The sequence below is a fragment of the Alligator sinensis genome, unplaced genomic scaffold (assembly GCF_000455745.1).
Source record: "Alligator sinensis unplaced genomic scaffold, ASM45574v1 scaffold628_2, whole genome shotgun sequence".
Taxonomy (NCBI): domain Eukaryota; kingdom Metazoa; phylum Chordata; order Crocodylia; family Alligatoridae; genus Alligator; species Alligator sinensis.
The window spans coordinates 1,890,410-1,901,924 of NW_005841833.1; the positions used below are offsets into that span (position 1 = coordinate 1,890,410).

The 11,515-nt window shown below is 42.5% G+C and overlaps 1 protein-coding gene across 11 annotated transcripts in view; it reads left to right on the forward strand.

Moving 5' to 3' along the window:
- Nucleotides 1-11,515, forward strand: part of PITPNM2 (phosphatidylinositol transfer protein membrane associated 2) — a 177,835-nt gene that overhangs the window by 83,056 nt on the left and 83,264 nt on the right. For all 11 annotated transcript variants that reach the window (XM_025198266.1, XM_006015129.3, XM_025198257.1 and 8 more), the window contains one exon: nucleotides 9,913-10,086. In XM_025198266.1, the coding sequence (XP_025054051.1) occupies nucleotides 10,009-10,086 (78 nt within the window). In that variant the 5' untranslated portion in view covers nucleotides 9,913-10,008. The remainder of the gene's footprint in view (nucleotides 1-9,912; nucleotides 10,087-11,515) is intronic.

The following is an 11,515-nucleotide window of genomic DNA, read 5'->3' on the forward strand; positions in this document are numbered from 1 at the left end:
CTTTCCCTGTTTTGTCTTTAGGCAAAGTGGGGACTGCTCACTATAAACCAGTGGAACATCGTGTCCCTAAGGTGAGGACTCCAGGGTGAAGGCGTAACAGATTTAATTTTATAAGACCATATTTAAACAGTGCCTTTGAAAATTTCCTTTACCAACGACAGTGTTCAGGTTTGCTATTTGTTAGTCCTTTTTGTTGTTCTTGTTTTTTAAATCTGTGAATAGATGAGAACAAAGCATCCCATTTTACTCAGCGGTTCTTAACTGCTGCAGGCTAGGCATTTTTTCCTAGGGATACACTAAATGACCTAAGGATGGGGATCCCGCCATCTTAATGGAGGTTTGTAAGAGCAGGCTAGACAACTATCTGTTGGGAATGATTTAGGTGTAGCGGATCCCTCCTAGGGTTTCTTATATACCTGTTTTCTGTGAACTCTAGTGCTCAATGCCATAGCTTTGAAAGAGATTTTGAGCATGTGAGCACTGCAGACTTGGGCTTTCCATCTCCACCTCCTCTTTGGAAAGGTACCTGACTGAAGATCCCTCGTGGACAAGGGAGTATCATCCAGCAAATGTGCAGATGGCTTCTGCACCCTGAGCTCTCCATCGAAACACTCATCAGTTCCCTGATGGTGGTGTTGATGTAGAGCAGGGATGGGCAATTATTTTGGGTTGAGGGCCGCTTACTGAGTTTTGGCAAGCCATCAAGGGCCACATGACAGGTAGCCAGGGTCGGAAAAATATTAATTTTCTAAATTTTTTTAGGGACCCCGCAGGCCAGATAGAATGGCTTGGTGGGCCACATCCGGCCCACGGGGCCGTGTTATGCCCACCCCGATGTAGGATGTGCACCACCTTGGTGGTGGTGATGTAGGGTATGCTTATACCTGTTTTGGCTATGAATACAGACTTCCTTAAGGTCTTTACTGGTCCAAGCAGCACTGTAACAGCATATAGTGCCTTCCCTAAACTCCTTTAGGGGAGAAACTCTGAACCAGAGAGTATATAGGAACAGCAGTCTTCCCCAGCCACCTTAGTCAGAAAAGTTGTCCCTGAGGATTCTTGGCCAGGTCATCCTACCTCCTTTGCTGCTGTCCACAGTTGACAGAGGCTTCCCAATGGCAGTGTTGTAAACCAGTGTGCAGCTCTCGGATATGCCACTGAATATACACGCACATTCTCCTTCTCTCCGTGTCCCTTCAGATTTGCAGTTTGCTTACAGCAAGCCCCCTCCCGGCTGCAGTCTTACAGCTTCTATTTACAGCCATTCCCCTACACTTACCATTCTCTTAATGCTTTTCATATATATTTTTATACTTGCTTATTTTTAGCAACATGATGCAAAAGGACGATTTGGAGAGAATCAGAATCTGCTTAGCTCTCGGGAGAGTTGAACGTGACCAGAGTCTTGCTTTGCTGCAAGACATCCATCAGCTCTCTTGGGCAATTGTTGTGGCTGCAGCTTGAATTGTGCATAAAATAAAGAACATTTGGAAACTTTTTAATATTCATTTTTTAGCTGCTTTCCTTGTTATGCCCAGCTTTATTCTAGCCAGCAGCAGGGAAGAGATTGAAGCTAGTTTTATTTTTTTTTCCTTCTGAACTGATCCATGACTTCACTGTGCATATTAGATTGTTAATGTCTGTCTTTATTATTACATTTTTTGCATTACCTCCGGGCATGATGTAACTTTTTAATCATTAATTTCCCGACTAACATTTGGCTAATGGACTCTCTGCTGTTGAATCCCCCTGAGTTAGAATGACAAAATCTGAACAGTCGGGACTGCGGTTGCTCCCAAAAGCAGTGTCATTAATAGGATCGAAGGAAGGAAACGCAATACTCCTCCATCCAAAAGTCAGAGGAATAATGTGAATGGAAAACATTGAGATGCTCTACTGTAGCTCCATATTAAACAAAAGCATCTATTTCATGAATCTTTTTTTTGCTTCAAGCCAGTATTTGGCTGTGCACTGAACTGTAACAAGATTTAATAGCTACAGTGCAGCTATATTGCACTTGGACTGATTCCATCCTTCTGTCGTAATAAATGTCTGCATTACAATGGGATCTTAAATTCTGCAGATGACGTCAAATTGTATCTAATAATGGAAAAAAGATTAAGCACTGTAAACTCAGCTCTTTCTTTTAGAGGTTTCTTTGAGTTGTGGCATGTCATCTTGGTCTGCATCCTTACCCCAGTCGAGTATTATCTGCAAGTTAGATTTCTTGACAAATTTGTTCCGAGTCTTGCATCTTGGTACAATAACCTTCTACGTGTGCTCACATCTCCTGATTTTTTCTTTTCTTTTTGTACTTGTGAAAGTGAGGGGACTGATTTTACTTCAGGCGAGAGCCAGACCGGGAAAAAGCAGACACTGCTCTTGTGCTCCCCACCCCCTTGCAGTTCTGCCAGTGCTGCTGGATCGGTTTGGCCATCCATGCTCCAGTCTCTGTATAGACCTCCGGTTTTGCTGCATTTTGCCAAATTACATCGGGATTCTGTAATGTGGTGCAGTGTTCTTGAGGGACCCACCTCTTTCTTATGTGTGATCTACAGCTGGTTTTGGAACTGAAGATTTTAAGGAGACATTTTTCACCTTTTTTTTTTTTTTTTAAAGCTAATGTCAGAAAATTCCATTTATGCCTAAAATATTTGTATGTTTTAAAGGGAAATATTGAAAGTTTGCCTTCTCGTCTGATGTTTAGAAGGTATTTTCAGGTAGTCGGTTCCTTTGCTAATTAACATTTACAGCAAAAGTGATACTGCCTACAAGGAGCTCTCGCGTGCATGAGAGAAGCACACTGGAGCTGGGGAAAAATACATTTTCGTGCTAGCCACTTGCAAGTAGTAATCTTAGGTGTTTTATATAAACAGTAGTGGTAACGAAGCTATCGCATAGAAATGTGTTTTTCAAATGTTTAATATGATTTGAATGGCCCCAGATGGAAGAGGAACATCATCTTCAGCAGTTGCTCACACTCAAGGATCATTGTCTTCCATGAACATCTTATCTGTGGGTCCAAAGGTGGCTGACAAGGCTGGTCCAGGATTGACCAACTCTGTTGCAATGCGGGCATGTGCTTCCGTGCAGATTGGGTAGCTCCAGATTCTTGATTCGGTCCAAGACGTGTTGCTTCTGCTGTTCCTGTCCTTCTGTCTCCTGTTGTCATCGTAAGGTTTTGAAGTAGTACATCCTTGCAGCAGACTCTTCCTCCATTTGGGGTGATCCTGAGCAGTAGTCTCCCACGAGTTGATGTTGCATTTTTTCAAGTTGGCTGTAAGGATATCCTTGTAGTGCTTTCTCTGCCTTCCTTTTGAGCATATACCGTGACTGAGCTGGGAGAATAAAACATGTTTCGGTGGTCTAGAGTCCGACATCCGGATGATGTGGCTGGCCCAATGAAGTTGATGTTGGATGATCATCACCTCGATGCTTGTGGTGGCTGCTTGTGAGAAGACGCTAACATTGGTGTGTCTAAGGTTGATGTGTCTACCCACTGGATTGGAAGGATCTTCCACAGGTAGTGTTGGTGGTACTTTTCCAGCGACGTGAGGTGTCTCCTGTACGTTGTCCGAGTCTAAGCTCTGTACAGTAAGGCGGGGATCGCAACTGCTTGCTAAACCATGAGTTTGGTTTTGGACTGGGTGTATGGGGACAGTATTGTTCAGCTTTAAGGACATTGGTCATGGCACACTTGTGATTTAATCATTGTCAAGTTTTTGGTAGATCGCATGGCAAAGGAAAGCTTTAGCCAAGGATCTGAAGAACAAAAAGGTGTTGCAGGTGCTTATGGAGAGCCTGAGGGAATAGCATTAGAGAAAGCAGGAAGGTGCCTGTTTGGAAATGGAACAAGTGAGCATGGGGTTTGGCAGGTTGGAGTGATCAGAGGTGGGAATGGACATCTTGCTACTGAATGAGAGGACATGACTAGGGTAGAGAGAAATAGTGGAGGGCTTTGGCAGGGAGCACATTACTCACATTTGTGATAGAATAGGACAAGAATGACAGTCAAAGTAATGGGCTAGGAAAATGATCTCTGCAGGGCAAGATTGCACTTGTCAACACTAAGAAAAAAGATGTTGCTGCAATTGAAATGAGGGATGAATGACTGGCACTTGGCAAACATTAACTTTGTTGTTAGGAACCCTCTTGCATTTTACTCCATCCTTTCCAGCAGCCTTGGTCTGTCTGTGGGCCACTTGTACACTTTTGCAATCCTAGTCTTGTTCCTCAGTCTTGGTCTTACTTTTTCTTGGAGGTCCCCTGCCTGCTTACTAAGTAAGTAGGATTTTTACAGGAAAACCTGCTGGAGTGGCTAGGATGTGGGGGTTAGACTTTTATTTCCTGAAGCCTCAGCAGTCCAAAGCTGTTGGAACAGACTCTTGGTGGGGACAGCAGGGAAACGGATTTTAAATCTGACTTGTCAAAGAGAGGGGGTAAAGGGAAAGCACATCAGCTGAGGAGAGTCTCTGGAGGACAAGGGAAGTTGAATTAAAAAAACCAACAATTTCTATATAATACTTTTACAAGTTCCTTCAGCATCCTTAATTGCCTTGTTATTACATATTTCAGTTGTTTTCATGCAAATTACCTTCTCAGTTCCTAATCTTGTGAAGATGCTATTTGGGGGCGAAATCCTCTGCTACTCAAGCTACATATAGTGATAGTGGGATCTTGAAATGGATTTTACAGGAAGAGGGGTCATTCAGTAATTCCCCATTTCTGAACCTATTAAGGGAGTAGTCTAGCTGAGGAGCTCAGGGCATTGGACTGGGACTTGGATCTGGGCTCCTAGAAACGTAAGACTGGAGGGGAGGCCTCTTCCTAGATCATCGAATGCAGTCCCCAAGTCCTGTTGACCTCAGCTAAATCACTTCCCCCATCCTCTGGCCAAAAATTACTAGGTGAAGTGAGACCTGAGAGAGCTTGTAGTAGCACAGCTGGGAGTATAGCTGTAAAGGGTATTTGATATCTTGAATCTACCAGTTTGATTCCCTCCTCCCCTCACCACATTTGCACACATCAGACAGGAGCCAGCCAGGAGACAATTTTTTGTCGCAACTTAAGGCAATCCACTCAGCTTGGTTAGGGTTTGGTCTTCAGTTCATGCCTCTGCTATGTTCCCAGCACGTTAACTCTTATTGCCTAATTACAGGGTATCAATTGCCATCAGTCTCTTGATAAAACACTTCTGCAGTTTCCGAAACCTCAGTGTATTAGTGAGGTGCCGAGGGCAGCGGCAGCTCAGACCTCGGGAACAATGATGTCAAACATCTCGTTTGAGAGCTGGACGGAGGTATTTAGTTAGGTCTCTTGACGTCTTCAGGTTCTGATTTAGTTAGTTCTCTTGACGCATTCGGTTTTCTGCAGAACCTAAGGTTTTTTTTAAGTGTTTCTAAATTCTTATTGCTGCAAAGGCAGCTTTCAAAATTGGAACTGAATGCTTTGAGCTATGCGAGTCGTCAGAAACCCCGAAACAATAGCTCAGAGGTGGGACTGACCTGACTCATCTCAGCAGGACATAAACTCTGAGGCCCAATTATGCTGCTTTAGAAACTTGATTTTTAAAATAATTGAGGTATGAAACGATGTGCCTGGCTTGTCCAGCTACCACGGTTCTGCATATAAATTGAATAACGGCACGTACAGATCGTGAAATGGCACACAACAAAAATAGCAGTGGTCCCAGAAGTGCCCTTTTACGTGTGTTGTTTTTTTTCCCTTGCCGTGTGAACCTCCTTGCAGCTGGCTAACTCACTTCGAGTACCTCCACTCTGGATTGCTCAGAGCTGGCTGCAGGTGTTTGGCACCTTGGAAAAATCAAAGCCAAGTTGCTCCGTTCTTGAAACAGTGGCCTCAGTTGCTATCTACTAGCCATATTCCACCTCTTTACGGACCCCTCTCCCTTCCTATTCCACTTTAGACAGGGCACATCTGTGGGTTGGGAGTGTATCTACATTCGTGCGCCCAGCGCAACCCGTGATTTCATTAGCGTTTCATCTGCTCCTCCCTGCACAGCAGCCTTGGACTCCCAGCTGCCCAGTCAGCATTCGGATCTCTCACTGGTGGTTATGCTGAAAGCTTTCATTCTTTGCATTAGAAAACATTATCTCTGCAGTATTCCCGATGCTTTGAGTTGAATATGCTGCAGATACCAAAGTCATGTTGCTCTGAGACGTGGGATATGCGGTAAACGTTGGCTGTTCCTCTCTCAGGAGCTCTCTTATCTGCAGTGGGCCGACTGGCTTGAGCCTGAAAATGAGAAGTGTTTTGGGTTTTTTTTGCACCATTTCCTCATAAATGCCCAGAACGCTGCCATGCCTTCAAAACAGAGGCAGAATTCAGTGAAGCCGTGCTGCAGATGGGCAGATCATCTGGTCCTGGTGTGTTATGGAGGAATGGGTGGTGGTGAGCAACAGTGGGGCAGTCTATATTCACTGGCTCTGAAAAGGTTTTTGGAAAGCAGCTGGCACCTCTGATACAAAAAATGAGAAGTGAGACAGCCCGGTACCTGTTACGGAAACCAGATATGGTTTTCACAAAGAGCCTGGCGCTTGAAGGCAAATACAAGCTGAAGCCATTGGTGGTTGCTACTGTATGTGCTTGGGGCTTGAATGCCTTTTGTTAGTCTGTAATAAAATAAACCTTCTTGTATCTTGGCAGACTGACTCTGCCTGAATGATTACCTGTCTGGCACTTCATTATAAACACACTTTTTTTTTTCATCTTGGTACTTGTTTCATGCCACTTTTATTGCTTTTCAGGCACAATTTTTTTGTTTTATTCGCCTCTTACAATCTATTGACATACCCTGCTTTTAACCAGCAAGCAAAGAGCAAAGGCAGGCAGCTGCTTAACGTATCCAAGGTGGGAGTGAGAGCATTTCAAAACACTTGAAAAAACATTTTAGCTTAATTTTTCAGTGTATTTTTCCCCCATTGCCAAATGTGCTGTTAACTCTCAGATAGGAGCCAAATTTCTAAAGCAGAAGCCTAAGTTCTTGGGTAGGCAGCTCTTTTCTGATCCTGAGGATTTTGCTTGGGGTCCAGCTCTTTTAAATATGATTGTTCTGTTCCTTAGCATTAATTAAAAGCCACGTAATAGGATTATCCACTTCCCATTCTGGAACACTATTCTGGAGGATTAGATGTCAGAGAAATTCTGGTGGTGCGGGAGAGAAGACATTTGTGTGTGCACTTGTGTTTGTCCGGGTGGCGTGTGTGTGGCAGGAGGAAGCACTGTCTTGACCGAACTATTCCCTTTAGGGTTTGTCATGTCAGAGAAGTTGTCCCAGGGGTTGTGCTGACGGGAATAACAATAATTTAAAGGCAATAAAATAGCACGAAACAGACTGGAAAATGGAAAGAATCAAATTGTCTATAATGCAGCGGCAGATAAGCCATTTATTTTGGAGGAGTCAGTGAGCCGTGGTAGGTTTGCTTTATTGTCTCCTCTTAAAGGAGTTGGAGGCCCCGTGTAAATGGCCTGGCCAGCTGATGCCCCAGTGCAGTGGACACACACATCAGGTTAAATTGCATTATATCCATATGAAGGCGCATCAGTCACTGTGTGCAGGGTTGGGGCTAACTGGCCTTGTGAATGACATCGGTGGCGACACACTAAGGAAACGATATGGCTTAGACACAAGACAAGGAGCCAGGAGGCCTGGGTTCCAATCCTGCTTTTGACAGTGATTTACTAAATGACTTTGGGCATGTTGCTTAATCTCTCTAAGCCTCCTACAGTTTCAGGAAATGTCTGTGTGAATGCAGAATGCTAGGAAAGCGTATCAGTGACAGAGGTGGAACAGTAAATTCAGTGCTCCTTGGCTCCCAGTCCTTTGCTTAATCCACTAGATCAGGTGGTTTTGTGGATTTGCTGTTGCCAGAATAAATGTTAGCATTTAATGTATTATCTGCATTAGCTAGTGGCTCTTGCAGTGTAATTAGCTGTGCTTTTATAGTATTGAGCAACTCTGGCACACTTAGCAAGAATAGATTGTTTTGAGAGCCACTGTTCAGCATTGGGGGGCATCCATGCATTATGATGTGTCAGGATGCTGAACGCATGCACACGCGCCCTTCTTGCAGTTATTACAATACACTGACCAAATCTTGCTAAAAACGTTAATTAAAAAAAAATGTTTTGTGCAATATTTTTGTGTGTTTATTGACCATGAAATTGGCCTGTCCTTTATTTTCTGTATTCTGCACATTTGCTTTTCTAAAAGCTGGCTTTGAACACAGGATTTTTGTCAGTCACTGCCGCCTGTTAGAGGAGACTTGCATTGTGTTTTCTTTTGGAGACTTTACATTTGTTCTTTCTTGTTGTTTTCTTTAACATCCATTCAATCTGAATGATTTGATATTTTTCACTCTTTGCATAGGAAGATAAGTTTTCTTATGTTTCCTGTATTTTGTTTAAATGTAGGGAGAGAGAGAGGGAAAAAAATCTTGTTTTTCTAATATCAGGACATTTTGTTCTAACTTTCTACATATGCCTAATAAATATTGCAAACTAGTATCCAACTGATTTTTTTAAAATGAGAAACCAGAGTACATATTACAGATGGGTGTTTTATCTCTTTTGGCATAACTACAGTGTATTTCTTCTGTAAGCATGTTGTAGGCTGATGAATGAGGGTTACATATTTTTCCCTCTACTACTTGGTGAGAAATGTTTTGACATATTTTTATATTTATATGTATGTGTCTATATGTGCAGCTACATACAAAAATGAGTTAAAATAATATTATTTAGTTAGCACAGTCAAACAGCCAGGAACTCCAGATTTATGTTCTCTTGTGTAACCTTATTTCTGCCTCCTTAGGAGCACAGAGTGATTTTTTTTTTTTTAATTTTTTTTTAATTTTCAAATTATATTTGGGAGCAGGTGTTTTACGTACCAGGGAACTGTTTTTAGAAAAAACAACAAAGGAAACCCAGTGTTATTCTAGTGACAGGATTACCCCCTGTGATGCTGCTGAGGTTGGTGTTAGCTTGGATGAGACTGGTTATAATCTGCCTATGGGACTAGACAGATTCACCCAGCTGGCTACCGGAGAGCACCTCGCGGTCACGATATAGCATTCTCAGCTTTCCCTTCCTCACCATTCATCTCTCTGTTTTTTTTGTATTGCTGCCCTGCTACCACTCCCAGCCTGCAGTGTCCTCTTGGAGACTCTCTGTTAGGCCTCCGTGTTGATGAATCCTATTTTCTTGTTAAGTTGCACAGAAGCTGTGTATTGGGGTAGGGTCTGGGGAGGGGGAGTTCAGATCTGTCTTGAAATCTGGTCTTGTGCTGTGATCTTATGCTGCAGATGTATAAAATGAGTTCTGCCATTGATTTCAATGAGGATTTTGCCTGGACTCTTCAGAGGAGGAAGAAGGACAGGCCGTGTTAAGACAGTTGTTAAGAATAACAGTGGGAAGTAAAGCACATTTTTACAGATGCCCTTTGTTGGGCTCTAATTTAAGTTCTCCATCCTGGTGTTACTAAGGGTGAGGAAGTCTCGGAGTTAGCCTTTTGTTCGATGCAGATTGGAGGTAAAAGGATAAGAAGATCTGACCTCTTGCAATGTCTGCATCTCTGCATTGCTGACAATGGAGGGGTATATTATTGTCCCGCCTGCAGCAGAAGCTTTGCTTTTTCATTTTCAGCTTTTGTCTCATCTCAGCCATGGAAATACTGTTCCGTGCAGAGATCTGCTATGATACGATGACAGAAGTTACTGGAGCTACAGCATTGACAGTACCCCCCGAAGCAAATCAAAATTCTTCTCAAAGATTATGTGCAGCTTGATGCCCATTTCATAGTAAAACTGATGGGCTTTGCATTTCTTCTCATGTAATGGTCTCTAGTAAAATAAATACATGTAGTAAATGCATGTTTCTCTCTCTCTATTTCAGGAGTCTTCGATGTATTCACTTACTGTTATTTAAGGAGCCTCTACTAGGTGTTTCTGGGTTACTTTTCTGAACAAACAGAAAGAAGTGGTATTCAAGATGCTTATAAAGGAATATCGTATTCCTCTTCCTATGAGTGTGGAAGAATATCGGATTGCCCAGCTGTACATGATACAGGTTAGTAATGATTCAGTTAAACATGTGCGGGTGTAGACCAATTCATGAAAGTGGAATTTTGGGCTCTACGGAAAGGAGATGTCTTGGTGAAGAACATCATAACCTTAAAGCTGGGGTGTCCTCCTGATTTTAGGGAAAAAAATTAAAATTAAATTTTGAATTCAAACTTATTAGACCATTTTCTTACAGATTAACAGCTGGAGGTGCTTAGACTGGCAAAACTGACTTTTTTCCTATTATGAACTTGGAAAGTTTCACTCCTTTGGGTGGTTGTTTCCTGTAGAGGGAAACACTGGGCCTTAACCTTTGAAAAAATGGGATAACTTCTGGAGCTACAAAAATCACTCAGTGATTTTTAAACCAGTGATGTGCACCCTCTCCTGCTCCATGGGCCAGATCCTGTGCATGGGATTGGTTTGCAGGCCAGACCCAGTGCAGTCTGACATGTCAATGTGATCCCATGTGCTGGATCCAGCTGCAGAGTGATGGTATGCCGGTGCGATCTGGCATGGGGGGCCATGTCATCCAGATCGTGGGGCTCCACACTGGTCCGGAAATGTAGTGGCAGGGGAGTAGCGGCAGTATTAATTGCTGTGGCTGTGAGAATAATTAACAGTGCCTCCACTCTCCTGCCACCAGATTTTTGGACCTGCGTGGAGCACCACAGACCAGATTGAACGGTTTTGCGAGCTAGTGAAGGAACACCACTGCTCCACAAAGTTATGAAAACACATTTACAGTCAATTTGGTAAATTTCGTGACTAAACTAAGCTGACAACATCTGCTTAATGTTTGCGTGTAAGCAAAGAAATGGTCTGTTTGGGTAAAGCGTTCTCAGCGAAAAGATTGTTTTTGTAACTTCAGTCTTGCATGCCTATTCCTTGCCAATTTTGGAAATCCAAACTCCAATCCGAAGAGCAAAATCCTAAAAGTGACATTCAGTATAAACATAGTAAAATTAACCAGTCTGATTTCATTGTCCTACACGCTGAAAGAAATGCAGAAAGGTCTTGGGGGACAGCATAATACGTGCTGGACATTGGGCACACAGTGTAATTCCATTGGCGTCAGTGGAATTATTAAGGATTACAGCGAGGTATGAGTTTTGCGAATTTGGATCTAAAATGAACAGCATGTCAGGTAAGAGTAAATAAAAGTAAGAATGATGAGACATTATTTTTATTATATTGTGACTCTATTTTTGACAGTGTCCCTTTTAAAATATTCATTCATTCTTACACCTGATTACCAAAGCTGTGCACAGGAATTTAATTGGCATACAAATTGATGTAATTCAAAAAATCCAAACCTTTATTATTAGAATAAGGTAATAAAAAAAAAAAATTCTACCAAAGCTTAATTTCTGGGGCACTTCTGTTGAATCTAAAATGACTGCAAAAATGTCAATGATTTTTATCGTAATTTTTCC